Source organism: Microtus oregoni, unplaced genomic scaffold (genome assembly GCF_018167655.1).
Source record: "Microtus oregoni isolate MIOR12 unplaced genomic scaffold, Mior012 000034F_ref0000314, whole genome shotgun sequence".
NCBI lineage: Eukaryota > Metazoa > Chordata > Mammalia > Rodentia > Cricetidae > Microtus > Microtus oregoni.
Genome location: NW_024543093.1, coordinates 25,294,181 through 25,313,764, shown reverse-complemented (window position 1 = coordinate 25,313,764; position 19,584 = coordinate 25,294,181). Strand labels below are relative to the sequence as shown.

Sequence of the window (19,584 nt, the reverse complement as noted above, 5' to 3'; positions counted from 1 at the left end):
TGCATACAGCCCCACCCCCCATATAATATTTTAAAAGATCTTCAGCATTTTCCCCAGTAATGCTTTAGAGTTGCTGTGTGCATAGTTCTTACAGTTCCCGTTAGAGCAGTCTGGGAGCACCTGACCACTCCTTACGCTGAGTATTCATTCAGTGCTTTTGCACACACTCGTGCTTAGACAGCAGTGGCACCAGCCTCATCTCCAGTGACATCATTAATTTTAATAATCCCTTTGCAGACTCTTCTGTATTTTCTAATCACATGAACATCGAAGTAAAACTCAGTCCGACCAATCACTGTTTCTTTGCCTTGCATTTATACACAGCTTCAAGCTGCAGCAAACCAGCTTTAAAACACTCCCAAACAGAGGATCACTTATCAGAGTTAATGGTTCTCAAAAGCAGAGAGACCAGGGAAGGAACGCCCTGAGAATGAGAACTGGAGAAGTAAATACTGGGACACAGCAACAGGTTAAACAGAGGACGTTCTGTCACATAAAACAAGATTTCCCAATTATTTTGGGGTAATTTACTTTCTAATCATCCTTTTTTAAACATCTAAGTAATGTTCAGGCAGATAATACTTAATTGCACATAGAATAAAAAGATACAAACAGTCATGGGGGAAATATCAAGTGTTTACCTATACTGGGTAAACTATATGCAAAAGGTAAAAATACATAACCAATCATATACATTAGTTTCAAGTATTTATAACTTAACTCAAAACCCCTAAAAAGAGTTCAGACCATAGACTTTGATAATATATCATTAATTACACTTTTAATTTCTTTTAAAGATTTATTTATTCACTATGTATACACTTTAAATTTAAACGTTAATCATGGGCTGGGATGTTGATGTAGCACGCATGAGGCCCTGGGTTCAGCACTAGTTACATGATGCTGCCCTGCTGTTCTCTCTGTATCGCAGAACTTAGAGAGAGTAAGGGCAGAGACATCAGGAGTTCAAGTTCATCATCAGCTACATAACAATTCTGAGGCCAGCCTGGGATACATAAACACATACAGAAAAATAAAATGTTATTCGTAATAGTCTTAAAATAAATCTAATCTCCAAAATAACCTGTCTTATAATAGGATTTAATGGTATGTGATGTTTAAGTCATATGGCTAACAGCAGAAATATATCAATTACAGAGTCCAAATCAGAGTGTCACAGAGATCTAATAAATTAAATCGCCCAATAATAAAATAATTTCTGCCTTCAAACTTATAAGAACACTTTATTTTATCAAAGGCCAGGCTCAAACATACAAGAACAAAGTATCTGTTCATAGCCTGGCAGTGGTAGCACACACCCTTAAACCTAGCACTGGGGAGGCAGAGGTAGGCAGATCTCTGTGAGTTCGAGGCCAACCTGGTCTACAAGAGCAAGTTCCAGGACAGTTAGGACTGTTGCACAAAGAAACCCTGTCTTGAAAAACAAACAAACAAAACAAAACAAAACAAAAAGAAAGATCTGTTCATATGCCAAGGGCCAAGGCTAAAACAATAAACTAAACAATAAATTAATCCTTTCAAAAGGAATAGGAACCATTAAATTTTCTTCTTGGGTTTGAGAGGCCCAAGATCCTTAAAGAGTATACAGACAGCAGTGTTGGAATTAAGCAAGGAGTTTGGAAAGAAATCAAATAGTTCACCATTAATGCCACAATACATCGTCAGCACAGCCAAAATCAGTTGAAGTATCTGACTGTGAATACTGCATTTAGTAAAACGTTACACTGTAACTAAGTACAGTAGATACCTGAAAATCTCTCCAGCAACTAAGTACAGCAGATACCTGAAAATCTCTCCAGCATGGGGGCTTAGACAGAGCCTGCAGCGCACAATACTGTATTAACTGCAGAAACGTCCACAATAAGCAACCGTCTCTGGAAGTCCTGTGAATGGCAATATGGAATATAAAAAGAACAGAGAGGTAAGCCAGCTTCAGAACAGGTGCCATCAGTACAGGAACTGCAGCTCCAGGCACTCACGTAAGCTGCTGACTTAGACGGCCCGCTGTCTTCTTTTTGTTAATATGTGCCAGTGCCGAATTACAGAGAATAACACAACAAAAGGTCTCTGTGAGGACAGAGCCTGCTGTAGTCACACACATAACTAAATATGGCTTTTGGAAGAAAGACTTTTACAAAACAAAAACTTTACACTTGAGAATTGTGCATATAAATAGCATATTAAAATTTAAGGGGATCGTGTGGACTGGTGATTATTCCACGGCAAGTTCATTAATTAGATTTCCTGGATCCTTTCCCCAAGAGATTCTCACATGCAGATTTTCTTTCAACAATCAAATATTCCATCTAATTTTGCGTATGCCATCTGAAATGTTCCCATTTTAAAATCAGGACCTCAAAGACAAATTTAAACCAATGACATCATACATCACAAACATCCCAGGGTCAGCCAGTGTGATGGAGCTGGACACTGTCCTGTGCCAACTAGCTTTCGTCATCTCTTTGTAAAGGTATTATCTCAATTTCTTTGGCTATTCTTTCGGCTAATGCTTTATTATTTGCAGCAATTATTCTCCGAGACATCAAATCAAATGGTCCACCTGAAATCAAATCAAACATGGAAAACCAATTAGGAGAAAAGCAAGTGCACAGCTGTATCTCATGGCCATTTTAATAGGCTTAGTTTTCAAAGAGAAAAAAGAATCTATCACTCGATGACAGCATTTCAGTCTTGAGATGATGGAAGTTTCTAGGCATCTTTTCTAGTAAGTACCAACATGAGGGATTTCAAGTTGGAATGCCATCCTCCCTTTTGGTTTCTTGTGGGCACTCTTACACTTCTGCACTGTCTGAGCATCTGCACATACACACACTGACTCCGATTCTCTTGCACATCACTCTCTTCCCATTTCCTGCTTCACCTTGCGACATCTCCTTAGTAAACTCTTGGAACCCAGGCTTATTCTCTCCACTTTCTCCTACTGCTCAAAGTTAATATTTAACTGACCTAGACCAGAGCAAGAGACACGGTGGACAAAGCCCGCTGTCCACTCTCACTATGGCCTCTTCAAAGTTCATGGAACAAGCTTTGGAAAAGAGTAGACCTCCCAAAGCCTCTCAGGATCTCCTGGTATTCATCCTTGAAGAGTCACAATCATTTCTCAGTGTGTATTATAACTAGCTACTGTCTTTGCTTCTATTTCTACTGTCTGATTTTATAGAAAATTGTACAGCCCATTTTTCTATCAGGACATGTATCAGCCATCTTTTTAGAGCCCACACAGAAAGGAAGCCTACAGATGTGAAGAACACGCTTCGGGGTGCCATGACTTCACCTGTCACATCCATCAGCACTCCGCCTGCCTCGGTGACGATGACGCCAGCTCCTGCCATGTCCCAGCAGTGGATCCCCATCTCATAGTAAGCATCCGCTCCTCCAGTTGCCACAAGGCACATATTAACAGCAGCTGTTCCAACACTCCGGATTCTAGCGCGAGAAGTAAAGATAGGTGGGAAAAACCCCTTAGAAAACGTATTCCTGTTTAAGGTCACTTTCAACGCCAACTGTGGTTGCTCCCTTCAATCTAGAGAATAACTGTGGATAGAAGTATTCTCCATATACTTTAAACTTTCTCTATAAAAATGTTCTCTATATACTTAAAAATGAAGTATATAAAATTTAAATATCCTTGCTGTTCTTGCATGGACCTGAGTTCAGTTCCCAGCACTCACATGGTGGCTCAGTTCCAGAGGGATCTAATGTCCTCTTCTTCTAGCTTCTGCAGTCACTGCACGTATGTGGTGCACACACATATATGCAAGCAAACATTCATACACATAAATAAAATCTCTTAAAATGTAATCACGATGTACTGTGTAAATTAGGAATTTATCACAAAGCTACCATCTAATAAGACAAACAAACATGATAACAAAGTCTTTAAGGGGAGACAAAACAAAATACCAGAGAGAGCCAGGCATGACAGTACATACCTGTAATCACACTACCTGAGAGAGGCTGAAGTGGAAGGACCAGGAGTTCAAGGCCAGCCTGAAGTACATTGTATGATTTTGTCTCAAAAAACAAAACCAGACAAACACTGAAGAACAGTGACCCTTGTGTGCATTCCGCATTCCTGTCTGGACCCCAGCACCATTTATTCTACATGGACAATACAGCACAACCATCTCCAGGCCGTGTGAGACCCCAGCACCATTTATTCTACATAGACAATACAGCACAACCATTTCCAGGCTGTGTGAGACCCCAGCACCATTTATTCTACATAGACAATACAGCACAACCATCTCCAGGCTGTGTGAGACCCCAGCACCATTTATTCTACATAGACACAGTGCAACCATGTCCAGGCCGTGTGAGACACTATGCTACTGTTCACTGCCAACTAGAAAGGCCTCATGGTTGTGCCTGAACCCACAACAGGCCAGCTGGGCTCTGCATGAACATTTGCTTTCTACAATTAATAGGAGCTTTAAAATGCTCAATAATGTCAAGGTCAAAACAAAATGGAAGACTATGAAACAACTTCCAAAAAATGGATGGGCAACGAGAATTAGGCTGTGTATACTGACACACACTTAATCTCTGCACTCGGGAGGACAAAGGAAATCATGGACTCATGCTAAAATTGGTGGTCAAGTCTTTGCACATTAAGTTCAAAGCCAGCTGGGGCTGCAGTGTGTAAGAACGACCCTCAAAAACAGAGGGCTCTCAGGATGGCTCAGTGAGTCAAGGTGTTGTCACCAAGTCTGACGACCTGAGTCCAATTCCTACAGCCCACAGCGGAGGGGGAACTGACTCCTAAACACCGTCCTGTGATCTTCATGGTTGAACTGAAGCACAGGCAGAAACAGAAGCACTCGGGTTTGATGTGGTTATGTTACTGAATCGTTTACTAAGAAATAAACATGGTAGAGCAGCAGTTCTCAACCTGTGGGCCACAACTCCTGTGGCAAATCTCTACCTCCAAAAATATTCACACTACAATTCTTAACAGTAGCAAAATTATGGTTATAAGGTAGCCATGAAATAAAGCCTGTTATAGACGTACAGAGTGCATATGGAACAAAGAAAGCCCAGCGTGAGGACCTGCAGTGAGGGTGGCAGCACTGGAAGTTAAGAGCCGCTGCTCTCGAGTGGGGAGGAGGAGGCCGCTGCTCTCGAGTGGGGAGGAGGAGGCTGAGGCCAGCCTAGGCAGAAGAGGACACTGTCTCAAAAACAAACACAGCAACAACCACGACAGAAAGGAGCCAAGGAGAAGGAAACATAATGTCCGTAAGTTACTTCTTACTCAAATGTTCTTTTTCCTTTTTTATTTGTTTTGATTTTTTGGGGGGCGGGAGCTGTTGTTGTTGTTGCTGTTGTTTTGAGACAGGATTCCACTAATGCTTCAGCCTCCTGAATGCTGAGGTTACAGGTGGGGATCACCGTATCTGCTTCAAATTCCTATTGTAACTAATATTTCAACCTCTGGAAATAGGCAGAGAATCATTCTCTCAAAGTTTATACTTTTTCAAAAGTACTGGAGAATTGATGAATTGTGTGGGTATTTTTTTTTTCTGTATCTAAAAACAAACAACAACAAAAAACCAAAACCTAGTATCTTTCACAAAGCCAAATTTCAAAAAGGACAGGAATGACATGACACCTGTCAGGTCCAAAGTGTGCTCCACTCCCTGCTTCCCCACACCCCAAAAAAGAACAAACCCACTGACTCATCCAACATGGAGCCTAGGCCCAGCTCTACCTGGACTATAGGATGTCTGGCAGTTAGACATAAGCCAACAACCCTCAGGAACTTGTAAAACCAGTCTCCATCTGCCAAAAGGAGTCATTTCCCTTATCTGGCAGAAGGGACACAGGCTTCACTGGTGTGTATCCACCTGTGGCTATGTGCCAAAGGCCATGCCAGGTTCCAGGCTCCCTCAGTCCCTACTCACAAGTACACATTTCAAAGCCCCACGCCAATCCCTTGACCCTTCCGTCCCTGACTCCGTGCCCTCCTCAACACGATTCTCACTGCACTCTGTATCCCTGGGTGCCCTTCTGTTCTCTCATGATCTCCAGTATTGGCTCCTACTCCCAGCCATGTTCAGTCTACTCTCTGCTGTGGACACCTCCAGGTGCCCCTGGCTCTTCCTTCTCTCAAATGCACAATCAAACCTTAACCATACAATGGGCAGTCATGTAGGCAGCTTCTTTGTCACCTCCTCCTTGAACAGAATACCTTTGACTTGGAGTGTGTTTTATAATTTAGCAAGATGGGTCAATCCAATTCCAAATGACAAGGTGAGCTAAGCACAAGGTGATGGCCAGAATCTAGGAACTGAGGAGGCCCAGGCAGAAGCACTGGGAGGCTGATACTATCTGATAAGAATGCCCTAGAGGAAACAATCTGAAACAAAGCCCAGATAAGGGAAATGACTCCTTTTGGCAGATGATAACTGGTTTTACACAAGACAAGGACAGACAAGGACGTGGGGCAGTGAGAGCTCACGTTGTAGGAGGAATGACCAGGACTGCTCACAAAGGGCCTGTGCTGTTTACTGTCCACAGTTAAAGAGCCACTCTAAAATAGGCAGTGGCAGAAGCAACTTCCAGCAGCGCCTGTCATTGCTTCAAGGACAACAGACTCTCAGTTACCTTACTCCCTTCTACACAGACCACAGATTTAAAGTCCCAAATCACAGTCGGCAGCATGGTCAACACATACTTGGAACATCTTACTCCTAAAAGACATGGTAAATACCGAAGAAGAGAATGATCTGGAAGTCATGGCTATGGTCATATCTCCACCTCGCTGTGTGATCTGCACGTGTCTGAGCCTCTGAACTCAGCTATACACAAGGCTCGGTTACTAGACGATCCTTGGTGAATTCTTAGAGACATCCCTGAGGATGTTTCAGGAGAAAAAGTAGCAGAGTTGGCAATAAGAGAGAATCCTAAAATTCTCTTGTTATTCAAATGCCTGTCTTTATTGTTTGAATGAGTTCTCACTATGTAACCCAGTCTGCTAGCCTCCGTTCATTTGGCAGTCTCTTATGTAGTTCAGCTGCCTTTGAACGATTCTCTACAGTCCTCCTGTCTCAGCTTCCTAGAGGCCAAGGTTACAGGTATGCTCGACCACATCTTATAACAGTGGCTTTTTAAATGATAATTTTTACTGAGACAACTATAATAAAGGTCAGAAAAAACAACAGCTATCACAGCACAAAGCAGGATGAAAGTAGAAGAGCAGTATCAACTCATTAATAACTTTGCCTATTAAAAACATTTATACATTAACTTATAAATTCAACTCCATTCTATGTTTTGCACAAGGGATAGGTTTAAAATGGAGAGACAAAAATAGAGAGACAAGGCTTGGCATTGTGGCACACACCTCTAAGCCGAGCATCAGGAAGACTGAGGCACTGGGAAGGCCGAGGCAGCAGGACCGTGTTGGGAAGGCCGAGGCAGCAGGACCGTGAACTCAAGGCCTGCCCGAGATACACAACAAAACTACGTGGGAAACATCAGAAACAAAACAAACAAAATTCATCTAAAACCAGGAGGAAGATATTCAAGGTCAATTCTAGCCTACACACAAACAAAATGGACTCAGACGTACACGAAGGGCACTCGTGCATGCGCACACGCCAGCACGCATGAGCGCGCATGCATTCACATGCAGAGAAAGAGAGGGAGAGAGAGAGAGAGAAATAATCAAAGTGAATCCTTAAAAAAAGTGCAGCTATCTGGCAGTGTGATGGGAATGAGAAGGCTTACCCATGGATGGGAAGGGAGCAAAGCTTTTCCATGTTGGAAAGAACAATCCGCAAAGTCTCTGGCTTTCTGGATGAGCCCAACTCAGTCACCAAGAGTGCTTTGGTAATATCTGAAAAGAGAAGTTATTTCAAATAAACCATTGGATGTCAATAACCAAAACTCTAGAATAAATCTAACACAATTCAGAATAAAATGGGATATTTAAATCCTTTTTCCTAGTTTTATCAAACATTTTCCCATTTTCCAAGCTTTAAAGTGTTAAAACACATAAAATTAGGTATGGTGCTCAATACAACCCTGTAATTAAAAAATAAAAATAAACAACAAAAAAGGAAATGAACAGAAATCATGCCCTCAACCTAAGTGTTTAAGAGAAGGTTATGGCTGGGCAGAATGGCGTGCATCTTTTAACCCAAGTGCTCAGGAGACAGAGACTGGTGGCTCTCTCAGTTCAAGGTCAAACTAGCTTACACAGCCAGTACCCAGTTCCAGGCAGGAGCTACAGTGTGACCTTGCTTCAAAATAAAACAAAACCGGAAGGGAGAGAGGGAGGGAGGGAGGGAGGGAGGGAAGCAGGAAGGATAGAAAGGAAGAAAGGTTGGTTGGTTGGTTGGTTGGTTAGTTTACGAGAGTCCACAAAGATTCCAACCTCCAGACTGTTCACAAGCTTAAAGCACTTGCTAAAGTGCAAGGCTGCTGAAGGTGCAGGCTGGAGATGCAGGACTGACGTGATGGAAGAAAGGTGACATACAATACCAGCCACCTGTCACACCGAAACAGTTCTACTCAGTGAGTGCGTATGTATACACACACACACACACACACACACACACACACACACACACTTATCAGGGTCCACACTCACACACGTAATCCCTCTCAGATGGCAACCCCCGATCCCACTCCCCAAAAGAAACCCTGTACTACTGAATATGGAAACTTCTCCCACATTCCCTCCAGAGGCCACAGACTATAACAACCATTTATATGGCATCAATAGTGTACTAGCCATAACTAACCTAGAGACAGAGAAAACAAGTGTGTATGGACAGGGTATATGTAAATACATTATTTTATATGAGGAACTTGACCCTCACATAGACTGAGAAACTACTGTGTATCATTCTTAAAGATTCTCAGGTGATTTTTGTTGTTGTTGTTGTTGCTGGGAAAAGGTACATAATTTTTTTCTCTGATAAAGTTTTGCTACAAAGCATAGGTTGCTCTAGAACTTACTTTGCCCAGGCTGGCCTCAAACTCCTGATCCTTCTGCCTCTACCTCCTGAGTGTTGGGATTCCAGGAATATTCCCCCATGCCCAACTGATCTCAGCTTTAACATGCATTATTTATGATTTATTGACCAATAATGGACTGAGTGGCATCCAGTAAAATCCAGAAATTCTAGGAAGGATAAGACACTGTGGCTGAAGCACTATGTCCTGAACCCTTAGAAGAGAAACCCTGACGTAGATAACACATTTCTGTCAACGTCACCTAACACCGAGTGCACTTGCTCCATGCCATCTGCTTCTCCTGCTCCAACTATCACACTAAAAATGAGGTCAGAAGGGGAAAGGAAAAATAGTACAGTCCTGAGTCAGCTAATGTAGCTAAGTGCAGAGGTTACCATACAAACATGTAAACTGCAAGCACACTTGGCTCAGGGCACCAGGCACCGGAGAACACACCTACCTTCCTGTTGTGAGACCCGAAGCTTCTGACCGTTACAAAAGGCTCCTTTTCCCTTCCTGCCAGTATACATCTTATCTTCCACACAGCTATACACAACTCCAAACTCCATCTGCAGAGGGAAACAAGCCTTTTAGCAAACCTCAGTACTTATCAATTAATTGGTATCTGCTTCTGAATAAAGTGACAAGAAAATCTAGAAATACTAACAAACCCTATTCAAACAGCCAAACACAGTAGGTCATCAGACCTCAGTCCCACTCCTCCCTCTCTCCAAGCCTTAGACGCAGGCAGCTTTCTGTATGAACACTGTGTCATCCATTCTCTGACAAACTATCCACAGATCCTCCTTCTCTTCTGGTACCTTCTCACTAAACATCTCCCGTCCATATTGCTCACTTGAATTCTTGCCCCCAATACCTCCATGCTGAATTTAATTGCTAACACAATGGTACCGGGAGGTTTGGCCTTGAAGAGGCAACTGCCTTCTGCCAGGCAAGGATTCAGCCTTCTTCCTCCCCAGCAGCACGAGAGACACAGCCTCAGGAGAACAGCTTCACCAGACACTTCCCTACACCCCGCCCCCACTGTGTGCTGAGTTCCGTCAAAGCAGCCCCTCTCTCCACGCCCTGCAGTCTGCAATCTGCACTGACCAGCCAGTCTCCGGCATGTGTAACAACCTTTGCTGACCCCAAAGGCTTTGCTATAAAGAACTGGAGACGGACGGTCATCCTCAAAGCTCTTCAAGATTTAACTCGAAAGCTCCACGTTCCCTGAGGTGTCCCTTAGAAGTTGACCCCTCAGGCTTTCTACCCATCTTGCACTGCTTCCATTTCCCTTCCAGCACTTCAATTCTCAGGTACTTCCAAGTCCACAGACTCAACTACTAACAATAATGTTGGCTCCAACAAATCCCATTACAGGAGTCTATGTGTTGTAACTGTCTTGCAGAAACCTCTTTTAAAGAGTCCAAAAAACTGTTCTTTGTGGTAAGACTTGTCTTTCTTTCTGGAAAACTTTAAATTTTCTAAGTGGCAACTAACATAGCCAACTTGTAAGACAACTTCTGCTAGGAAGCCGCCCACTGCACAACAGACAGCGCTGGTATATTCTCTTCTGCATTCCTCTACACGCTACCTTCTGCTGAGGACACACCTGACTGCAACAAAGGACGGATTCAAAAGCAGAGACCACATTCTGCTCAGGCTGAGTCTATTGTAAAGGCTGATTTAGGACCACTGGGCATGCTACAGGAACAATGCGGTCTATAAGCAAGGGCTCATTTGTACTAAGTGTGTGTGTGTGTGTGTGTTGTGTTGTGTGTGTCGTGCGTGCATGCTGCTAAGGATTCAATTGAGAGGTTTATATACGCTAGGCCCTAGCACTTAGCCTGAGGCTTTTATTTCAGAAATTTCTGAAATACACTTTTGTTCATGCTGATCAAATGCAGTGCACAAGTTGCTTGAAGATAGCAGTCAAACAGCAGGGAACAAAGAGACCACAGTAGCTAACAGATTTTACTCTACTGGGTTTGGTATGAAAGTATTCAATTATGTCTAAGTTCCTAACATACCCTGCTATGTCCAGCCATTCTCTGGCCCCTGACATATCATCATCTTTCAATGTCTCCCTGCATTAACATCATGAAGACATGCTTAGAAATGTCCCACTCATCTCTGAGACATTTTAAAGTCACACTAACCCCTGTCATAGCTCCATGTGTCAGAAGTATGGTGGTGGCTTGTGCTTCCTTCACTTGTGTTCAAGTTCTCTTTCCAACTACGTCTTCTCAGGAAACAACCTCGTCCCCTGGAAATGCATGTGAAGATGCCCAGTCTTGTGGTTTATACTTATAGTGATGCGGGAAACAATGTCATCCTCTGGAGGAGATGCATGTGAAGGTGCCCAGTCTTGTGGTTTACATTTATAGTGATGCGGGAAACAACCTCATCCTCTGGAGGAGAAGCATGTGAAGATGCCCAGTCTTGTGGTTTATATTACAGTGATGCAGGAAACAACCTCATCCCCTGGGGATGCATGTGAAGATGCCCAGTCTTGTGGTTTACATTTATAGTGATGCGGGAAACAACCTCATCCCCTGGGGATGCATGTGAAGATGCCCAGTCTTGTGGTTTACATTTATAGTGATGCGGGAAACAACCTCATCCCCTGGGGATGCATGTGAAGATGCCCAGTCTTGTGGTTTACATTTATAGTGATGCGGTGGCACAGAGCACAAGAAAGATTTTTTTTTTATCAAAAAAGGAAAGCAAGATATTTGATGGAACATACATTTAAGACATACCTGTTTATTTACAACGAAGCCAATTGAAACAGCTACAAAAGGAAACCTTAAAAAAAAAATTCACAAACTAACCAAGACAGAATTTAATTTCAACAAGTACTTATAAGATTGTTTTCAAATTAATTCTCATAACCCTTAAGATTGAATATGTCGCAAGTTATGCATATAAATTGGAGAAAGATGCACGATCTATACACACACACACACACACACACACACACGATGCTTCTACAGACATTCACATATTCACATGACTGAAAGGGTCATAAGGACCTGGCAACAATGTCACTTCCCTCAGTAGCAGGGAGACAGAAGTGGGGCGGAAACTGTCCTACACACCACGCTACAGCTCTTGAATGTCAAATACTGTAAATAAAGTAGCTATGTACAGGCTTTATTTTCAAAATGCAAATTTAATGCTGGTCACAGGTAAAAAGAAAACATTCCTCCCATTTTCCCCACCAGCAATAAACACAGGGAGAAATAAATTGTTTGTTCCTATTCTCACATGAAATTTGGAGCTGAATGTTAGAAAAATAAACCGTTAGCCACAGTGATTTTTACGGCTTCTAGTTTGTACACAGATATTATATTCTCACTGGAATTCTAAAAAAAAAAAATTAGGCAAAATAGGTTCAAACATAACTGAGATAAACCTTGGTCCTCTGGAAAAGCAGTCAGTGCTCTTAACCACTGAGCCATCTCTCCTCCCTGGGTTTAAGTAGTTTTAAAACTGAGGCTGAGAAAGACTAACTTGTGCGAAGTCACAAGCCAGTGAATAAGCTGGAGGATTCAAATCTCAGCCTGCAGATCCTAACGCCCACACCCCTTGTTGCACCCTCTTTTCTCTCTGAGTAAACTCTGTACACTGTGATCAGTGCAGTTACCAGCTCCTTTACTGATCTCAAGCGCCCGTGGCACTCCTCACTCGTTTAGATCATCACAGTAACAAGGAGTGGAGGCCAGGTACACCACACAAGGCCAGCCGGCACCACTGCTTCACTCATCCACATCTCAGAAAACACTGCACAGTGCACTTAGCTCCTTCACTACATTTTCTGGACGGTTTCTAAAACAATTTATACAATTTCCTAAAGTGCGTGTTGCCTTGACAAGAGAATTGTCCCCTACTCTCCCTCCCCAAAACACAGCAGTAATGACATTAAAGGTGTACCTATGCACAAAGTTGGTCGTGCCGTCAATAGGGTCAATGATCCACGTGGGCTTGTCGGTGAAGACTGTCTTTTCCCCAGCTGCCACAGATTCTTCCCCAATGAAACTGAAAGCAAGAAACACAAACTTCTAACCTCTACATTGGATTCAAGACTTTAACCTTCATCTCCTAAGCTCCAAGGTCTACCACTAAGCACAAGCCAAGCCTAGACTATTATTCTAACGTAGCTTTTTTTTTTGGGGGGGGGGGAGGTTTGAGACAGGGTTTCTCCATAGTTTTGGAGGCTGTCATGGAATTAGCTTTGTTGACCAGGCTGGCCTTGAACTTACAGAAATCCACCTGCCTCTGCCTCCTAAAGGCTGAGATTAAACATGTGCACCACTACCACCTGGCCTAGTTTCTTTCTAAAAATAAAAAACACACACACAAACGTAACAAAGCTCTACTTTCCCCAGAACAAAGGCATGTGAAACAGTACAAAATCCTAAACACAATACTGGCATAAACGCAGGGAAACACACGCACATCTGCAAATGTCATCCATAAAATGAGAAATTAAGGAAATACAGTGATTTCAAAAGTAAGAGCACAGGGCTGCAGATGCCTGGATCCTAGCACTCTAGGTACAGGAGAGAGAATAATCAACTCCTGGCCAGCCTGGGCAAGAGTGAGACTTTGTCTTAAAATCACACTGAAACAAATAAGAAGAGCACAACTTCTCTAGTTCCTATCAAGATGGAGAGTCCATAGAGCACTTTGAGTGTGAGGCTGCCTCCTAACTTAGATGACAGCAGGAGTGACAGCTGCATGGCCTCAGCACTGGCCTGGCAGCTGTCATCTTGTTCATACTGTCTCTCCTTCCCTGTCTCCGAAGACACAGCAGACAGCCCACAGGGCGCCGGAGCTGCCAGCAGACACAGCAGACAGCCCACACGGTGATGGAGCTGCCAGCAGACACAGCAGACAGCCCACAGGGCGCCGGAGCTGCCAGCAGACACAGCAGACAGCCCACACGGTGATGGAGCTGCCAGTAGACACAGCAGACAGCCCACAGGGCGCCGGAGCTGCCAGCAGACACAGCAGACAGCCCACAGGGCGCCGGAGCTGCCAGCAGACACAGCAGACAGCCCACACGGTGATGGAGCTGCCAGTAGACACAGCAGACAGCCCACAGGGCGCCGGAGCTGCCAGCAGACACAGCAGACAGCCCACACGGTGATGGAGCTGCCAGCAACCACAGATGCCAAGGGATTCTCCCGACCTACTGGCGTTGTGGTGGCGGCACCTCTGGACCACTGACTAAAAGGAGCAGAGACCTCAGTCAAGGTCATGCAGCCCAGCTACTCCCATCTTCCCAACTCTGGCAAAATTGTGAAGCAGTATGTCTGTCACTTAGAATTATTTTAATAAGAGTGACAGGTGACAGAGAAGAGCCACTAAGTTAATGAGAATATAAATTTACTGACAAAAATGACTGTCCATGCTACCATAAGTTGAGTTTATAAATGGCGTCTGACTTCACTGGCTTGCTTCTCTCCTGTTTTATTTTTTGACTTGTTTATTGTTTCAACTGTCCTAATAAATATTTGTCCTCCTTCCCTTTCCTCTTACTTCTAAGCTGTTTTATTTAAGGAAGTATGTTCAGTCACAACTCTAAAACATTTCTCCTTCTCGGTGGCTAAAAGACTGGCAATGGCTGATGCCACAAGAAGGTAACTTTTAATTCTTAAAAGTTCTGGGGATCAGACTCGCGGACTGGCACACACACAGAGTGCTCGACAGCTGACTGTTTCCAGGCTGGAGTTCCCTGAGACCACACACACTATCCAAAACAATGGCCCAGACATCACCCCAGGTGTCTTCTCCCTGCCCAGCACCCTCAGTTAAGCTCCTATTCAAGCCTAAGTCAACCCACAGTTTGACATAGCACTAGCCTTGCACACAGATTACAACCTAGGCTTAATTTTATCACTTTAAATTGGTGCCAGAAATACCTGTGAGATGGGTACTTTTCCTTTATTGAAGAGAGAAGCATTTTTTCAACGTTCTGGTCAGTAACTGTAACCAAGTCAGCTGGAGAACTTTTAATCATGACATTCATCTCGTTTTGTAGAGCTTCACGAATCATCTAAAAAGAAGTTTTTGGTAAGCAAGTAAAAAAAGATGTAAGTAATTTTAGACCAAACAAAAGGTAAATTACAAAAATAATTTCAAGCATTCAATCAGTCTTACATGATGTTCTTAAGTTTTTCTTTCAGAAATGTCAATGAAATAAGGTAATTTTAGAGTTATGACCTTCTAGGTAAAATATTACATAATTACATATCCTATTTTAGATTCAGGAATGTCTGAATCTAAAGCTTAACAATACAAACTGAAAATCCCAGCTGTAGTGCCAGTGCTTGCCCAGCACGCACACAGTCCTAAGTTCCATCCCTAGTGCCACACATGCACACACATGCATTCACGCACGCACACACATGTACATGCACACACACACGAGCACGCACACATATGCACGCACGCACACACACACGAGCACGCACACACATGCACACACATGCACACATATGTACATGCACACACACACACGAGCACGCACACATATGCACACACACACACACTGTATTTAAAGTGTAAAACAGCTAATATGAATCTGAATATGCTTTGGCAAACAAGGCTGTACTGCAATCTACACACATCCCATTCTTGGCACGAAACTAGTCCATACCTCTCCAGCTCGTCTTGCAAGGGTGACCGCATAGTCCATGCATTCCTGCCAGGGGTCTGCCATCTTCTGAACAAGTTCAACACAGGCAAGCACAGACAGTTACAAACTCTGCAAGCATCTCAACTAGAAACTCACCTCTGATTCACCTTCCCTGGTTTACAGTTCAATGCTTTCCCCAAGATATAGGCCTAGTAAAAATCATTTTGAATTATCACATATTTCACCTGCATAGCAGAAACCTTTTTTACTGTTATTGTTTTGAGACAGTGTCTCATAGTCTAGGCTAGTCTCAAACTCCTGATCCCCCTGCCTCTACTTCCCAAGTTCTAGGATTACAGGCATATGCCACTATACCCAATTAATATAAGAATTACCAAAGAGGGGAAAAAAAAGTTCTAGGAAGCTGTCTTCCAAAGTGTCCATACAATATCAAATTTTGGGGAGTGGCCATACCATGTCACATTGTTGGGGTGGTGGGGATCCAATTGAAGCTTAGGTAATAGATACGGTCAAGAAATAGTCTAAAGGTTAGGTGTATGACTAGGTGGGGAACACGATAAAGAGCCCCAGGAAGGCTGAAATAAAAGTAGTTTTGAAGACAAAGGAGCAAAAGATGTCTGTGTTAACTACATTCAGGAAGTGCTTTGCACATGGAATTTTTTTTTTTCAAAAAATAAGGTTGTAAAAGTGAAGAACTTAAGGTGCACAGATCAGAAACACTTTGCCAATGTTATATGGGCAGACTTTACAGAATACATACTCAATTCTGATTGGAAAGTTCCTTGCTTTCTGTTACAGCACTCTTGGTGAGGGGAGGGGGATTCCTAGGTCTAAAAATATAATTATAGAAGTAAAGGCACCATTTACTTCCTGGGTGGGCTTCAGGGAGGGGGAAGCATAACCATGTGACACCACAACTTGACCACACGCTAACTATTCCTAGCACAGAGATTCATAGAAACAGTCACACTCAGAAAAGGTGGTCTTTTTTTATAAAGCCACACTAACTCTGCTTCACAACTGAGAGCAAAGGACACCGTGTTCCTCTTTAGAAGCGTGTGAAATCTCTGCCTCATTGCACAGGCAGAGAAACGCGGGGACACGGAGTATCTACTGGGTGTTGCTTTGTTTTCCTTTCTACTTGAGACAAGTGGGCTTCAAGTTTCCAGACTGATGGCAGGCATATGCCATCATGACTAAATGCCTTTTCCCCATGATACAAGCATTCGTGTAACTGTGTAACAGACCCTTTGTGAGTTGTAAGCTGCTTAGAGCTCTTCAAAAATGCTTTGCAAACTTTATCATTCTTGTTCTTATCATTCTTCTTGTCTCCTCGCAGCCTGACACTTGGCTGGTCAGCTCAAGCCTCTTACAAGCCATCTTGTCTCAACACTAACAGAACACTGTTTCAAAAGACATCCATCCTATCTTCAAAGGACCATCCAGGGAACAGATGTCAGCCAAGAGATATCTGTACAAAAACTGCTGTTGCTCCTCAGCATTTAGTCAGTTCTAGGCATGCGCTATCTTTTCAACCAGTCTGAAGAGATTTCTTGAGGAAAAGGGGACTGATAAATGAATTTTTCTGAGATGCCCTGAAATGGACGGAGGTCCAGAAGAGGGAAGAAATAAAGGAAGTCAATTAGCTAACAGTTGTTGGGGTTTGTTCTTTTCTCGGGGACGGGACTGGGGCAATAATGGAGAACTAAGAAGCCTGTGAGCTGAAATCCAAAAATATCGCCAGCTATAGATCACAGACGCACTTTTTAGCCTTGTTGCTGGTAGTTTACAAAATGTGCCCCAAGTCTTGGCCCTTTTCCTAGCTAGTATATTTAATAAGCCCTTTTATTTCAAAGACCTCTTTGCCCCAGGACCTGTTTTTCGGGGGTCATAGTCTTCACTTTGGGAACAAAGCCATACAGACTTAAAACTGTTTCTGTCCTGTAAAGCCGCTCCACTCCCCTATCACCGCTCCAGACGCAAGAAATCACCGGATCTGGGCCTGTCCACCCCTGACCCAGGGAACTTGCCAGATAGGTCCGCAGAGTCGGGCTTGTTCTGCGACCCAGAACCTCAGCGATCAAGGAAGGTGGCCTGGCGAACCCGCTCGGCTGTTTCCGGAGTACTACGGAAAGCATACCAGGCAGGAGCGCCCGCCCGCCGCCCCGGCCCAGCATGGGGGCAGCTCGCCTGCAGCTCGCCACAGCCCGCGCCCCGGCTGTCGAATAACGGGGTGCGGGATGTAGGGACAGAAGGGACTTACCTCGCGTGAGCGCACAGCGATGCGCAACTGCCGGGGACGAGGGCTCGGCTCTTCCGGAGGTAACGGGTCTTGCTCGCACAGGAAGTCCCGCCCCTGAGAGCCTTCGGGCAGAGCCGGAACCTCTAGGAACCCCGCCTTCACGTCTGGACTCCGCCTGGAGTTGCCAGCTTGAATGTCCTTGGCACTGCAAAGCTTGGTCAGGTTGAAGTTGGTGTATTCTCGCATTCTCCTGCATTCCCTTTCTTTAAGAACCCCCTTTTTATTATGCAAATCTCCACTTTTGTCTTTTCAAGTTTTCCCATTTCCCTTTCTCCCGTCTGGTCCATCCTGCTCTTTGACACAATACATTGGTATTGTGATTGTCATTGTGCAGCTCTTATTATTTGATAAACCACACCTAAAGGAGATTTTAATTTTTGATAATTGGTTGTCAGCACTAACACTCTTCTTCTCAGCAATCCACTTAGATACCTATTGTTGTTTGCTGAGGTCTTGACATGCTACAGGCAGTTGTACTTCCCACCCACCCCAATGCTCAGTTCTAAGGATAAAGCCTAGGGCTTTGTAAATAGTATACAAGCACCCTGTCACCGAGCTACCTTCCCAGATATGAATTTTCAACAGTGTCCCATTAGGTAGCGTAGGTTGGCTCCTGAAGTCCTTGATCCTCATCTCACGCCTTTACTTCCAAAGTTCTCAGATTACAAGCGTGTGCCACCACATCAGGCAGCAGCAGTGTTCTTACATGCTTAAACATAAGTGTTCCAACAATTTCATGAAGAGTCTCTTTATTATACAGATAATGAAACTGAGGCTTGGAGAAATTAAGGGATGTGTCCCAAACTTACACAGCATGAACACAGCACCCTGACTCCAAAATCCACATACAAAGACCAATTTTCTCCATATGGGCAACAGAGGCTCACGTATGGCTCTTCAAATGTTTCTTCACAGCAAATGGTAGGTCATGATGACAGGTATGTTACTCTTAACTGGAAAATTCTACACATATGACCCTCCACACGAGGACTACAATGTCCCTGCATAACTCCTTGTGAATTCATTGCCTCTCTTGATTTAATCAAAAGACAAGAAATTATTAATGATGTGCAACATGTCTCAGCGATGAGTGGCAGGAATGGTGAACCCAACTTGTAAACAATTATCACAAAGAGCCAAAACTTGTCCTTGCTCTTCTGAGGAATGAAACCTTAAGAGACTGATTTGGAAGCTGGGCAGTGGAGGCTCATGCCTTTAATCCCAGCATTTGGGAGGCAGAGGCAGGCAGATCTCAGTGAATCTGAGGCCAGCCTGGTCTACAAAGCGAGTTCCAGGACATCCAGGAATATTACACAGTGTAGTAATAAGAGCGGCGGGGCTGCGTCCCCAGCACCCCGGCCGCCTGGCTAGCTTATGCCCTGAAATAACAACACACAAACTGTATTCATTTAAACACTGCTTGGCCCTTTAGCTCTAGCCCTTACTGGCTAATTCTGATATCCCAATCAAGCCATCTCTAATAATCTGTGAGCACTGGTCTTAGGGGGAAGATTCTAGCCTACGTCCATCCTGGGTCGGAGCTTCATCGCGTGTGTCTGCCCGGGAGCAGGGCATGGTGTCTCTCTCTGAGGCGTCTGCTCCCGAGAGGAGA

The 19,584-nt window shown here is 43.9% G+C and overlaps 1 protein-coding gene across 3 annotated transcripts; it reads right to left on the bottom strand.

Moving 5' to 3' along the window:
* Window positions 1–355: 355 nt before the first annotated feature.
* Window positions 356–19,166, bottom strand: LOC121432477 (inositol monophosphatase 1-like). 3 transcript variants are annotated; one of them, XR_005972197.1, is made up of 10 exons: window positions 17,934–19,166; window positions 15,671–15,736; window positions 14,934–15,067; window positions 12,940–13,044; window positions 11,766–11,811; window positions 9,464–9,572; window positions 7,771–7,879; window positions 3,317–3,468; window positions 2,409–2,581; window positions 356–1,006 (listed from the first exon to the last, which is right to left on the bottom strand). XR_005972197.1 is itself a non-coding variant. In XM_041630466.1 (9 exons), the coding sequence occupies exons 1-9, from the start codon at window positions 18,156–18,158 to the stop codon at window positions 2,466–2,468; spliced, it is 1,062 nt and encodes a 353-aa protein (XP_041486400.1). In that variant the 5' UTR covers window positions 18,159–19,162; the 3' UTR covers window positions 380–2,465. The 3 variants fall into 3 exon arrangements, 1 of the variants encoding a protein (XP_041486400.1); XR_005972196.1 differs by having other exon boundaries at window positions 362–1,006; window positions 1,805–2,581; window positions 17,934–19,162; XM_041630466.1 differs by having other exon boundaries at window positions 380–2,581; window positions 17,934–19,162.
* Between the last annotated feature and the right edge of the window lie 418 nt (window positions 19,167–19,584).

Excerpts from the sequence above, each read along its gene's own strand:
- LOC121432477 (XM_041630466.1), bottom strand. The coding sequence starts at position 18,158 with ATGCGAGAATACACCAACTTCAACCTGACCAAGCTTTGCAGTGCCAAG. Across the intron at positions 13,045-14,933 it reads GAAAAGTACCCATCTCACAG|TTTCATTGGGGAAGAATCTG; the intron begins GTATTTCTGGCA and ends TCTTGCTTTCAG. Across the intron at positions 3,469-7,770 it reads TGCTCCCTTCCCATCCATGG|AATCCGGAGTGTTGGAACAG; the intron begins GTAAGCCTTCTC and ends TTCTCGCGCTAG.